The sequence below is a fragment of the Pollachius pollachius genome (genome assembly GCF_949987615.1).
Source record: "Pollachius pollachius genome assembly, chromosome: 12".
NCBI classification, from domain to species: Eukaryota; Metazoa; Chordata; class Actinopteri; order Gadiformes; family Gadidae; genus Pollachius; species Pollachius pollachius.
This window is the reverse complement of record NC_136945.1, coordinates 6,261,314-6,275,814: the sequence shown is the minus strand read 5'-3', so window position 1 is coordinate 6,275,814 and position 14,501 is coordinate 6,261,314. Positions and strand designations below refer to the sequence as shown.

The 14,501-nt window shown below is 48.4% G+C and overlaps 1 protein-coding gene across 1 annotated transcript; it reads right to left on the bottom strand.

Moving 5' to 3' along the window:
- Positions 1–502: 502 nt before the first annotated feature.
- LOC307083468 (inter-alpha-trypsin inhibitor heavy chain H3-like) lies at positions 503–12,382 on the bottom strand. Its single transcript, XM_079747371.1, has 23 exons — positions 12,259–12,382; positions 11,893–11,922; positions 11,755–11,778; positions 11,450–11,607; positions 11,005–11,109; positions 10,687–10,849; positions 10,441–10,551; positions 10,219–10,347; positions 10,004–10,120; positions 9,616–9,784; positions 9,402–9,527; positions 9,061–9,242; positions 3,942–4,127; positions 3,707–3,846; positions 3,424–3,584; positions 3,275–3,301; positions 3,085–3,162; positions 2,801–2,914; positions 2,448–2,649; positions 2,135–2,307; positions 1,572–1,683; positions 714–1,454; positions 503–615 (listed from the first exon to the last, which is right to left on the bottom strand). Exons 1-22 carry the CDS (start codon positions 12,373–12,375, stop codon positions 1,316–1,318), a joined length of 2,763 nt encoding a protein of 920 aa, XP_079603497.1. The 5' UTR covers positions 12,376–12,382; the 3' UTR covers positions 503–615; positions 714–1,315.
- Between the last annotated feature and the right edge of the window lie 2,119 nt (positions 12,383–14,501).

Here is a 14,501-nt window from a genome sequence, read left to right as displayed (position 1 = left end):
GTGTGTGCGTGCGCGCGTGTGCTTGCGTGCATGTGTGTGTGTGTGCATCCCGAAAGGCAGGGGAGAAGCGGGACAGCATGGAGAACGTCTAGCTTGTTAACAGGAGGAGCCGGTCCTCTTTCCTCAATCACAAATGTCAATGATTCCTACATCAAGCTGGATGGCAACAACATGGGAGAGGAGTGCTTAAGACGGGTCAAAAAAGGATAGCTTTCTTTGATGTGGTGACATTGTTATATATTTTTCTTCATGGTCATTTCTTGATGCGATGTCAATGTTAATGTGACAGACTTTTCAAGCTCACGGATAAGGGCTGCACCTGACAATTATTTTCACAGTGGATACATCAAAATTAGAGTATTATTTAGTCTATAAAATGTAATGCATAATAGCAAACGCCATCACAAGTTTCCAGGGACCAGGTGCTTGCTTTATCTGACAAGTGTTAGGGTTCGATAGCTGCTGGACCCAAGAGCAGAACACAGAGACAGGACTTGAGTTTGAGTAATGAAAAGGTTTATTTGGATCAGACCAGGGGTGGGACAGGTTGGAGCCTGGGAGCTTCAGGCTGGAGGGAGTGAAGCAGGGAGGCTGGAGGTGCTGATCCACCAAACACTGAGGCAAAAGGAAACAAAGGTTAGATACGAGATTTCAACAGAAAAATATCGACTAGTAAGTGTTAGAAAAAACTGGAGACAGGTACGAATATCTACCACTGAAGGTCGAAGTACGATCTGGCGATGACTGCAGGCTAACCAGGTGTATTTGAACGACAACCTGAAGCACGCCAGGTGTGAAAAGTTGAGGGGTGGCAGGCACAGCACAGAGACAGACAGGGGTTGTGGCAACACACAGCACAACAGATGTGGCTATGACAACAAGCAGCCAAGAAAAACTCAATGATTCCTTTTATAATGATCCATTCATATTTGGATTGAAATGCAAATTAAAAAGCACATTTTTAAAACAAATATTCGATAAACTACCTCAAAGGATTATTTATGATAAAAATGTGTCAGTCGGCAAATCGATTCCTTAACTAATCTATGTAGAGCTTGAAAATAAAAACTGCCAGGTGTCTGTCTGGTCATTCACAAAACTCAAAGGATCTCTACGGTGCTGAAATGCTTGATTTGATCTAATATTTATTGTAGTACTGTGATCAATCAAGGGTTTCTTTATTAATTTGATAGCATCGGAACTTCATTAAGGGTCTCATACACTATTACACTTACATATTATTAGTACGACACTGAAAAGGTGTGGTGAAAGAGCCACACTGTGCCGCAGTATTGATGAGCTTGTCTGCTACTTGTCAAACTGTCTTAAAGAGGCCTGATACGATGTAATCTTCAGCACTGCCATCAATGAGCCCTGTCCCATTACTGTGGATGAACCAGCATGGGACATTTTTTCCTCTCTTCAAATCCTTCCTGAAGTCCCGTTGCCAACCTCTGGAGACCAAGAGAGAGGTCACAAGGTGGTTTTAAAAGTCAGAAATCATTTTTTCTCCAAATTTCCGATCTAGATGTTCACTGTTCTGTGTAACACATGTAAGGTAGCAGGTGTACCTGGTCACATTGAGCTGATGTCCTTTGACATACATAGTGGCGTCTGGTTTCTCAGGAACCTCTCCTGGACGTAGATCTCCAACTTCAAACCCAATCCCATGGTAGAACTGACCTGCAGAATTTACCACCATTGAAAAGACTCTTATATTGATTCCCTTACAATCAGCTTTTATCTTACTTTCGGTTTCATTTCCATGTTATTATAGCCTATTTACTAGGTGTGAGTGTGACTATCCATTACAAGCTGTTTCCAAATCTGCCGTGCCCTCTGACTTTGTGACACCTCAAGTGGGAGTGTCCACCTAGATGTATAATGGATAGATCAGTTCACCAGCCTACCCATTGGACTGTAGCAACTGGTAGGCTTATCTATCCATCATTAAATAGTGCCAAAATAGATCCCTTTAAGAAAATCTCAATCTTTCTGCTATTCTTCACTTACAATAAAAACAGTTTCAATAGTTTTTTGTTCTACATGTTCTTAGTTTCATTAGTAAATTACTATCAATAAACACCAAGTCTTGGACACTACTTCCTGCTATGATTCCCTGTTGTTTCATTACCTAGCAGACCATGGACGGATGGAGAGAGAAGGTGGCCGTCCAGAGTGTAGAATCCCAGGTAGTCCTGGTGGTAGGGGTGCATCTTCCACACTTTGTGGAGCAGGATCACAAACTTTACAGAATCTCTTAAAGTTACCTTGACGCTCCGGTCCTTGGTCAAAAGCAGATCCACACTGGGGTTAGGAAAGAAAGTGGAGATGGAGTGGATGGTGTAATCAGAATGACTTGGTAGGAAGACAAAGTAAAAAAGCAAAGAGAGGAAGTCAAGCCGTAACATTGTCATAAACATCCGTTGGATTCTAGGTGTTTCAACCTGGGTCCTTTTAGGGAAGCTTGGTCTGACCACAGCAGCTTGACCTTTTGTCCATCCTGGGACAGAGTGATGTACTCTGTGGTCACCTCCAGCCTCACCCCCAGGGCCTGATGGACAACACCAAGGCGGCCAAAGTAGGTGTTGACTTTACCATCAGGGGCAACCATCTTATCCCCAATGGTTTGACCATTGACCAAAAGTCCTGAAGAAGCAACATGTGATTAAAGGATCAATTTCCTATAGGATACTGATAAGATAATAGATTTCTTTTAGTAATCATTAAAACGGCCAAGAGGTTGGAATTTCATTTTATGAACAGCACAAGTGTGCCGTGTGGACTGAAGCAGGCTCACCTATGGAGGGGTCTTTGACCAGGTTAAAGATGGTTCCAGGTGAGTCATTGATGTTGAAGCACAGAGCGTCCTCTCTCTCTGGCAGTTCGATTATGAAATGAGGATCTCCATCCACTGAACAAAAAGTATAATGCCAAGGCGGAAGCAACAATTGGAAGAAATAGATATATGGACTTGGTTGCGTCAAATAAAGTCATTCTGGAGAATAAGCTGTCCCACTACATTTCAAGCTAAAACCATATACAATGATCAATGGCCAGATTTTATGAATATAGAATACGTACCAAGGTATGTAGGACTATGAGCAATAGGATGCCTCCAGTGGCTTCCAGATTGAGGGGCTGAGTGTAGATATCCTGAACCTACACCGCATGACCAACAACAAATACACAGTGAGAAGCAATGTATCTCCAAGGCCTGCGCTCTCAGAGCTACTATAGGGGAATTCAAATACAAACCCGGTTCAAATCCTACCCTGTTTGTCAGCCTGCTGCCGTTGTTCTGTGGAAATAAGCGGGAATAATTCAACAGAGATACATGTAGGACCTCAATAACGACACAATGTCAGTATGTTGGTGTACAACTCCGTTGAGTCCTCCTTCCTGCCTCTCCAGCTGTCCTACCCTCAGTCAGCTTGTCCGCTATGAGGGGCCCGCTGGGACCATCCTCGGTCTCTGGCTTGGTGACCACCATGGAGGTGAGGGGGGTGACGAAGCTGTACTTCAGGGACATCTCCAGGGCTTTGTCCGTGGCGTTGCTCTTCTCCTCTGCTGGCCCACTCTTACTAGTTAATGGAAACAACACAAAGAATTCAGACAGTCTTGCACCTAGGTTGAGAATGTATACCCAGAGCAATGAGGTTTTGGAAATCCATTCCAACAATATCTGGCTTCCATCCGCTCAAACCTGGTGTCCAGTAGTTGTTGGATGGTGAGGTAGGCCCACAGGCGCTCAGTGAAATCCCCAAAGATGTATTCCTTCTCTGGGTAGATCACGTCCCAGTCGGTGACACTAGCCTGGCCCTGCACCTGGAAGTCCTGCTCAAACTACGTTGAGCAAGAAGCCAAAAGAGTTCAAACCAAACTGAACTGTGCACCTCTTATGCCCTAAGATACCACTGTATCACATGTCCTTCACCCACCCCATTGGCAAACACTTCCACCAGGAAGTTGTCCATGTCGTTTTCAGACAGCCGCCCGGCCACCACGATCTCTGAGCCATTGAACAACTGACTGAAGTGATGAGGGGTTAAGGAATCCACCGCGTTGTCAGGGTAACGCAGGTCCACTGCTGACAACAGCGGGCTAGCCACCTCATCGTAGAAACCCTGCAACACATTCATACACATATCCAGTGGTCCCATACATGGAAATGGGCTGTTTGAAAAAATTGTCACCTCTAGGCATCATAGCTGTTGTTTGGCCGGGGGCATCCTAGGCTAAAGCCCTAATGGTTTTATGATTAGCCCTGGATCTCAATTGGGATATTTTTTATTATTATCAAAAATATGATTGTGGGGGGACGTGCGACGTCTGGCCTGCAGGGGGAGTATGGACAGGTTGGGAGCGCACGGGATTGGCCGGGGGGGATTGAACCTGGTGGTGAGCAGGTGTCTGCACTCAGGTCAATCAGGGAGGCTGTACTTATGTGCCTGCTTTCTGTTATAGTGAAGCGGAGACCCAGGAGCGAACGGACCAGGGAGGTCCGGAGCGAGCGAGCGAGTGACACTGACAGAGATCCACCGCGAGACGGCTAAATGGACCCTTTTGTTACATTTTTGATATTTCTGTTCCGCCTGAAAAGCGAATAAACCGATCTCCTGCGGAGAGAACGACAACCCCGCCTGCTCTCATTCCTCGAACCTGCTACACTGGAGCCCAAAGCGGGGCCCGAGAGCAGATAAATGGACCAGTCCCCGTTGGGAAATGTACTCGGGCACCTGGCCCAGATGGCCGAGAGGCAAGGCCAGCTCCACCAGGCACAGAACGAGGTGCTCACGGAGCTGGCCCAGTCCTTTGCCGCCGATCGGGCCATGCTCCATGAGCTCCTCGCCTCCGGCGGACGCGGCGGAGGACCCCGAGGGCCGGGACCCGCAGCCCAGATTCACGTCCCGAAGATGGGGGAGGCCGACGACGCGGAAGCCTTCCTTGAGACCTTCCAGGGGGTGGCCGAGGTCTCGGGGTGGCCTCGACCGGAGTGGGCGCACCGGCTCCTACCGCTCCTGACTGGAGAGGCGCAGCTCGCGGCCCACAGCCTGCCGGCCGGGGCCCAGCAGGACTACGATGCGATCACCAGGGCCATCCGGGACCGGCTGGGTCTCTACCCCGAGGAACATCGGCGGCGGTTCCGGGCGCTGGCCTTCAGCGAGGGGGACCGACCCTTCGCCTTCGCCCAGCAGCTGAGGGACCAGGCCAGGAGGTGGCTGGTCCCAGACCGGAACACAGCGGAGGACGTGGTCGAGCAGGTGGTCATGGAAAGATTCGTGGAGGGGCTGCCGGCTCGGACCTCCGCCTGGGTCCGGTACCATCGGCCCGAGAGCCTCGCTGCTGCGGTCGTCCTGGCGGAGAGCCACCTGCAGCCACCACCGGCGAGCCAGCGACCGCCGACACCGGGCCCACGTACCGGGGCGGCTGCCCCACGGCGGGAGAGGCCAACCCCGGTGCCGAGGGCGAGATGGGGGGGGGCGGTCCAGAGCGGGCACATGAGTCGCCTTCCACCCCCCTTCCACAGACGGGCGCTCAGGCGGCAGGGGAGGGGTGTGGGCGGCTTGGCCACTTCCGGCGGGCGCTGTTGGACTCGGGCTGCATGCAGACCATGATCCACCAGCGCCTGGTGCGGTCCGAGGCATTGTTGGAGGCGTCGAGCGTTTCGGTGAGGTGTGTACACGGGGATGTGCACGAGTATCCTTTGGTCCCCATCGAAATTCGTTGTGGGGGTAGAAAATATAGGGTGAAGGCGGCGGTTAGTTCGAGCCTCTCGCATCCCCTGATTCTTGGGTTGGATTGGGCGGGGTTCCCACAGGCAGTTAGGGGGACTACGGGGATGTGGACACGACAGGCATGGACATTATCGGGCCATTAGAACGTTCCGCACAAGGGTATCGATTTGTGTTAGTCCTGATCGACTACGCAACCCGATACCCGGAAGCAATTCCGTTGCGCAACATCTCCGCGAAGAGTGTTGCGCAGGCGTTGTTTCATGTCGTATCGCGGGTGGGAGTCCCGAAAGAGATTCTCACTGACCAGGGCACCAATTTCATGTCACGCACGATTAGAGAACTTTACGGGTTGTTGAAGGTCAAGGCCGTTCGCACAAGCGTCTATCACCCAGCCACGGACGGCTTGTGTGAGAGGTTTAACCGGACGTTAAAGTCCATGATCCGCAAGTTCGTACATGAAGATGCTCGAAATTGGCATCAATGGCTAGACCCTCTGTTGTTTGCAGTGCGGGAAGTGCCCCAGGCTTCCACGGGTTTTTCCCCATTTGAGTTACTCTATGGGCGCAAGCCCAGGGGCGTCCTGGACCTCATTAAAGAAAACTGGGAGGAGGGGTCCAGTGACAGCAAAAACGAAATCCAGTACGTCATGGACCTGCGTGCAAAGCTTCACTCACTAGGGGTATTGTCACGTGAGCATTTGCACCGCGCCCAGGAGAGTCAGAGACGCCTGTACGACAGAGGGACTAGATTACGCGATCTCACCCCGGGGGACAAGGTCCTGGTACTGCTGCCCACCTCTAACACCAAATTACTCGCGAAGTGGCAAGGGCCCTTCGTGGTCACGCGGCGAGTCGGGGACGTGGATTACGAGGTAGCGCGTTCGGACAGGGGCGAAAACAAACAGGTGTACCACATCAACCTCCGGAAGAGGTGGAACGACGTGGTCCCTGTCGCGTTTACGTCGACACTGCCGGAGGGAGAAGAGCTCGGGCCGGAAGTCCCGGGCCCAGGTCCCACCCCTCCGGTAGGTCGGGGCGAGGACCTCTCGCGGAGTCAGGCGCGGGACGTTGCCGGCCTGCAACTCCAGTTCGCTGACGTCATTTCACCCCTGCCCGGTCGCATCCCGCTAATTACTCACGACATCGAGACGCAGCCCGGGTTAACGGTGCGGACACGCCCCTATAGGCTGCCCGTCCACAAACAAGATGTGGTACGGCGCGAATTAGCAACCATGTTAGAGTTGGGCGTGGTCCAGGAGTCCCACAGGGACTGGTGCAGTCCCGTCGTGCTTGTGGGGAAGCCGGACGGGTCGGGCCGATTCTGTGTGGACTATCGTAGGGTGAACGCGGTCTCAAAGTTCGACGCCTACCCAATGCCTCGGATCGACAAGCTCGTGGACCGGCTTGGCATGGCCACCTATTATACGACTCTGGACTGCACGAAGGGCTACTGGCAGATGCCGCTATCTCCAGCAGCCCGGGAAAAAACGGCGTTCTCCACTCCGCTCGGTTTATACCAGTTCAAGGTGCTTCCGTTTGGGTTGTTCAGGGCCCCGGCCACGTTTCAGCGACTGATTGACCGGGTGTTACGGCCACGCCGCGTATGCTGCTGCCTACATTGATGACGTGGTCATCTATAGTGGAACGTGGGAGCAGCATGTGCGGCAGGTGGCGGCCGTCCTTCAGTCGCTGAGACGAGCGGGGCTCACGGCCAACCCGAAGAAGTGCGTGATCGGGCGGAGGGAGATCCAGTATCTGGGGTACCACCTGGGGGGGGGGGAGGTCCGGCCACAGGTCGCTAAGACCACGGCGGTGGCCGCCTCCGCTCGGCCCAGAACCAAGAAGGAGGTGAGGCGGTTCTTGGGGCTGGCAGGGTACTACCGGCAGTTCGTGCCGCACTTCTCGGACCTGGCCAGCCCCTTGACCGACCTCACCCGTAAGAGGGCCCCAGATACAGTCCAGTGGTCGGAGCCATGCCAGGTGTCGTTTGAGGCTATTAAAACAGCCCTCTGTGGAGAGTCGGTCCTATGCGCCCCTAACTTTGATCTCCCTTTCTCCCTGCAGACGGACGCGTCGGATAGGGGGCTGGGCGCGGTCCTGACCCAGCAGGTGGAGGGGGTCGACCGCCCGGTGCTGTACCTGAGCCGGAAACTATCGGACCGGGAGGGTCGGTACAGCACGGTGGAGAAGGAGCGTCTCGCCATCCGGTGGGCGGTCGGCGCCCTTCGCTACTACCTGTTGGGGCGCGCATTCACCCTCTACTCCGACCACGCCCCCCTCCAGTGGCTCCACCGCATGAAGGACGCCAACGCGAGGATCACCCGGTGGTACCTCGCGTTGCAGCCCTTTAACTTTCGGGTCGTGCACAGGCCTGGGGCACAAATGGCCGTGGCAGACTTCCTCTACCGCTCCGGGGGGGGGAGTGAGTCGGCGGCCGGATGTGACCCCGGCCGGTGTCGGGCGGTGGGGGCGTGTGGGGGGACGTGCGACGTCTGGCCTGCAGGGGGAGTATGGACAGGTTGGGAGCGCACGGGATTGGCCGGGGGGGATTGAACCTGGTGGTGAGCAGGTGTCTGCACTCAGGTCAATCAGGGAGGCTGTACTTATGTGCCTGTTTTCTGTTATAGTGAAGCAGAGACCCAGGAGCGAACGGACCAGGGAGGTCCGGAGCGAGCGAGTGACACTGACAGAGATCCACCGCGAGACGGCTAAATGGACCCTTTTGTTACATTTTTGATATTTCTGTTCCGCCTGAAAAGCGAATAAACCGATCTCCTGCGGAGAGAACGACAACCCCGCCTGCTCTCATTCCTCGAACCTGCTACAATGATTGATATGATATTTTCCAGGATCTATTCATCTTTCATTCCAATCATGCATTAGAGAACCTCAAAAGGCCAGGATCGGTTCCTCTGTGTGTCTTTCTAGCATCAAATCTACTTCCCACTACTCGGCATCCATGCAATTTATGTGCGGAGCAGAGAGAGAATGGGAGTGTACTAAACATGAACTGTGTTTCGTATTCCAATAAACATGAACATATTTAACAATTTTTCTCTAGTCTGATACTGTGTAGAATGTCATTACATGTTTAGTGATATGTTCTGATATATTCTGCTTATACTCAATATTACTAAAAATATACTTATATTTATTCAATCACAATTCATAATTAATCTGGAAAGTAAACAAGTGTTTGACGCACACATTGAGTGTACTATGAATAAGGTGTCAGAGTACACAGTTACAAAGTTTACAAAATAAAGGCATTAACGTCCAGAGTCCTCAAATCCTAACAACGCCACTGATTAGCATAACTTCACCTGCAGCTGAAGGGTAGCGTCGGAGGCTTCGTAGATCCTGCGGGCCACGCCATTGTTCTGTTTGGCCATCACGTCCAGGAAGGAGTAATCCACATTATCCCCAAAGCCCAGGCAGAACAGAGTCATATTACCACTGATGGCTTCGCACACGTTCTGCTGTATCTTTTGAAGGTTACTTTCACCTACACAATCACAGACATTAAAGAAGACAGCTCAATCATGACCCAATGTGGTGGAACAGGATGTAGGTATATCCATGAAGAGAGACCACATATGAGACATATGACATATCACTTCAAACCTTTCATCACAAATGTATTTTGATATCTCTGTACACTCACCCTCATTTGGCATTCCATCGGTTAGTAAAATGATCATGTCCACACTTCTCTCTGGGAGCTTCTTGTTCCTTCTGTCATCTTGCAGCATTTTGATGGCCATCATTACGGCATCATTGATGTTAGTGCCTGAAAAATGAATTGATTTAGATTAATCTTTGGTAGGGTTAGTTGTTGTTGGGAAGTTTGATATCTAGCCAAGTAGAAGCTAACCTACTTCCTCTAGAATTTAATTGGCGGACAAATTGAATGGCTTTATCCAAGTTTTCCTCTGTTGCTTTGGTAAGGGATTCTTTCCAGGGATCAATAGAGTGATCAAATAAGATGATACCAAAGTAGTCCTCTGGATGGAGGTCTGAGAGAATTGATTCCATTGCCACGCGGGTCTTTGGAGGCAAGAATACAAGAAGGCTGGTAGTTAGTATGTGAATGCAATAAAATGCATGTTATTTTTTCTACATCACTGTCCATGCAACACACACACATACCCACACACACATGCACACACACACACACACACACACACACACACACACACACACACACACACACACACACACACACACACACACACACACACACACACACACACACACACACAGTACCTGGAACATCTTCATGCCTGACATTGAACCACTCCTGTCAATCACGAACACCACATTTTTTGGGACACGGGGAAGATCCGGAGGAGCAAAGAAATGCACAAAGTATCCGTTCACGATCTGGAGGTAGAAATATAAAAGTGGAATTGATCAGTTTAAACGGGTCAATTGCTCCACTAAAGTCAGCATTTGTTTTCATATATTTGTTGACAGCAGACCTGAATGTCTCCTAGGCTTGACGCTCGTTTCACGTCATACTTGATGATGAAATCCCCATTGATCAGAGACCCATCACACTCTGGACACTTCCTCTGCTGATCCAGCGTGGGCGAGAAGGAGATGTGTGCCTGAAAGAGGGATGCATGGGCTTCAACTTCAAATGACCACAAAATGTAGTCGGCCATGTAATTCACTTCCTGCTGATAGATATCAAACTGGACCTTGTTGTCTGTGACTGTTTTCTCCACCAGGGGGAGAAGTTCATTGGAAAGGAAGGTTGCATGGGCATCCACAAAGGCAATGCCCTGGGGCTCATAGATATCAGCCACAATCTGCACACACACACACACAGACACACGCACACGCACACGCACACGCACACACACACACACACACAAATATATTTTGTATAAATATGTACATTTACTGAGTCCACGAAACTTAGGGGATTGTGAACTTGGATTCACCTGAAAGTTCTGGACCAGCTGTTTGGGGTTTATTCGGGTCAGGATCTCATACTTGCCAAATTTCCTCTGAAGAAGCTCCTCATAGGTCAAGATGAAGGTCACATTGCTCTTGGCTGCAATGTTGACGGACACAGAGAACTTCTCCATTTTCCTTCCAGAAGCTCTGTAAAATCATGCCAATTAGCCCAAATGAGTGATATCAAACAGTAAAATGCACTTTAGTTTCCATATGAAACAGGAAAATATGTGAACTTTATGAGTTTCTTTAAACACAAAGTGACATGATTCGAGTTAAATGCCTGTTCGATCTCCACCTACTTGACCAGTCCAGCTGTCTGTCCACTTGAAACAGCCTTCTCATACTGTTTCTTGGCTTTCTCCTTTTCATTCACAACCCCAACATAGATCTGACCCTCAATCTCCCTGTGACCAGAAGAGGCAGTTGAAACGTGAAAAAAGGATTTAGAAAATGCTTTTATTGCTGTTACAATGTGTCGATGGAATCGTATCTTTCACTTGAGCCTCTTCCAAACAAAGGAATCAAGCAAGAGTTGTGCTGTAAGTGTTGTACATTGGATCCAAAGAATGTGCAATAAGAAGCGTTATATATTGATGAATTGAACAGTTAGCCAACAACAGACTGAATGTTGAAACAGGCATAATGTCTATTGACTGGCTGGTTTAAAGAAGACCTCATGTGCTTTTTTTTAGGAGGCGAAAAGCTTTCAGTGTTTTGAAAGGTTTGGTCTGGTGGAAGACTCACATGCTGAAGTTGGTGATGAAGGCCGTCTTGGGCAGGTCCACCTCGAAGAATATTTCCTGGGAGGAGTTGGCTTTGTTCAAAGCAGTGGAGGTCATGACTGTGTGAGCGAACCGAGACGCCACCGTACAGTGTACCAAGACACTGAGCACCTCCACCATCTGACCAGAGTGGGCGAAAAAAACCATATATTGATAACAAATGAGACTCCTAGACATGCCTTTAGCACTAGAAATGCAAAACAACAACAAAAAGTGGATCACTAATCGACATGAATATCAAAATGTATCCCAGAAGTCTTCCCTTACCTTTGCATCGTCTACACTCCTTTTCTGTAACAAAAGTGAAAAAGTTAATATTTTTAGCCTGCAGGTCCAGGCTTCTGGGTGATCCAAAACAATCAGGGCACGTAGAAAAAAAGGAAAAATGGAAATAGCTGAAAATACCTGAATGGACCTGATGGCTCCATCTGTCTCCTGAAATGTAGTCAAATGATAAACATATTATGCTATGTTGACATAACATACCAAGAGAATAAATATCAAATATCCAAACGTGAACCAGAATGGCATTTGGAGAAGCAGGTCCTCATACAAATCAGGAATAAAACGACGCAGAATAACTACAACTAAACTACATGCAGGTAGCAGAACAACTAAAGAAACAACTTAACTAAACAGGTAGCAGAAAAGAAAATTACAGTAAAAACCGATGAACCAACAAAAGCAGGGCAAGTGGAGCATTGGACTTTGATGTCATTTTCAAATGGACTTATAATATAATAATATGAAAGACAATATGAGTAAGTTCACCTTCGTCGTAGCATCATAGCGAGAGATCACCAGGGCACCCTGGACCGGCCAAAGTGGCCCGAGGTAGAGAAGGCCCAACAGCAGCAGCAGAACAGTATTCAGCAGCACCTCAGACATGACTGAATGTCCTCTTAGCACTGACTCAGTCCAATATGTAGACAGGACCCTGCCCAGTAGGAGCAACAAACACACTTTTGTGCCTTGCTCAAAAAAATGTGGACCAACCCCCTTGGCCCAAAAAGTAGAGCAACATGCAACTTTGGGTTGGATTTTAGTGCATCGCATCCATCTCACGCTTTACCATGTTTATCTGTTTGTTTTTGTATTAATCAGTACCATACCCTTAATAACCAGTAGCGTAATTACTAGAAGCCCTCCAAAGCCAGTAGAATGAATTAAAATATTTTATATTAGTAGTGTGTACTTGGAGGAGAAACTAAATTATCTCAAAGAGATTTCAGAAAAGTAAAGACTTTTGGACATTTTTGTCATTTTCCTTCATTCAACATTTTCATATTTTGGAAAATGTGTTATATTTAGCTTAGACAACCAGCCTTTGTCTGACGCAAACAGTTAAAAATATAGGACTACAGAGTCATAGACGTTTAAGGTTAAATAAATGTAACAGATACATTTACAACAGATGTACACAATAAACAAACACCTAGCTGCACACACTAGTTCACAGTATTCACATTTTTTATATTCTTTTTGATTATTAGTCCTTGTTTTTATTTTCTTTTTTTTTTTGCCTTTTATTCAGCAGCTGTTGCTCTGCTAATATTACCTCATAATACCCATTTTTTACCCCTATGATTCCCCTGCTGAAGTCCCAATATTTGATTTTAAGTCCAAAAGTCAATGAACTTGTTTGATAGCCGAGAAATGAACCTAGTCATCTCTACTGGAGTGATATGCCCTTGCGCCAGACCTGGGGGTAGTGAGAGACGAGGGACTGGGGTTGTAGGGAAGTCCTCTTGAAGTCCTGTCGAATCTCTGCAGGCTTGTACAGCCGAGTAACAGGCAGGTGAGAGGAAATGGAAGAGCTCAGACTGTCCTGATGATCTCTGTCACTACCTTCACCTCCTCTCAGACTTCAACTCCATTTTGTCACAAACCTGCCTGGACCAAAATCAACTCCTCTGCCTCTGCCACCATACTCCCTCCCCCTATCCACGCCTCTGTTCTTACCCACTTTATTCCTCTCTCCTCCGAAGATGGCCAAAGAATAGTTAGGTCTAACAACGCCACCACCTTCCTGATTGACCGGATCCCCTCCTCTCTCCTCCAGGCCGTCTCCATGCGACATCCTGCCATTCCTCACTACCCTCATCAACTCCTCCCTCACTTCAGGCCTTAGTCCAGCGTCCTTCAAGACTGCTAGAATCAAGCGTACTGGGACCCCTTTGGTTTTCCCTGTATGCTAGATCCTTGGGGTCTGTAATCATGTGGTTTCTCCTATCACTGCTAAGCTGATGACTGTATTAGATATCAGGTATTTGACAAGGATTTAATCATAGGTCATCATTTCCAATTTATGACCATATATTGTGGACACGTGAAAGTAAACATATATCGTAGACATTTGTGTTTACATTGACAGTGATAAACAAATTATTTTGGCTCAGATAGAAACAGATTCTGTAAAACTATAGTCGACAAATAAATTATGTTGTTTAGTCGAATTGCATGTGGTGAGAAGAAAGAAATGTAGCTTAAATGATGTATTTGCGAGTGTATGTGTGTGTGTACGTGCGTGCGTCGAGCGTACGTGTGTGCGTGCGCGCGTGTGCTTGCGTGCATGTGTGTGTGTGTGCATCCCGAAAGGCAGGGGAGAAGCGGGACAGCATGGAGAACGTCTAGCTTGTTAACAGGAGGAGCCGGTCCTCTTTCCTCAATCACAAATGTCAATGATTCCTACATCAAGCTGGATGGCAACAACATGGGAGAGGAGTGCTTAAGACGGGTCAAAAAAGGATAGCTTTCTTTGATGTGGTGACATTGTTATATATTTTTCTTCATGGTCATTTCTTGATGCGATGTCAATGTTAATGTGACAGACTTTTCAAGCTCACGGATAAGGGCTGCACCTGACAATTATTTTCACAGTGGATACATCAAAATTAGAGTATTATTTAGTCTATAAAATGTAATGCATAATAGCAAACGCCATCACAAGTTTCCAGGGACCAGGTGCTTGCTTTATCTGACAAGTGTTAGGGTTCGATAGCTGCTGGACCCAA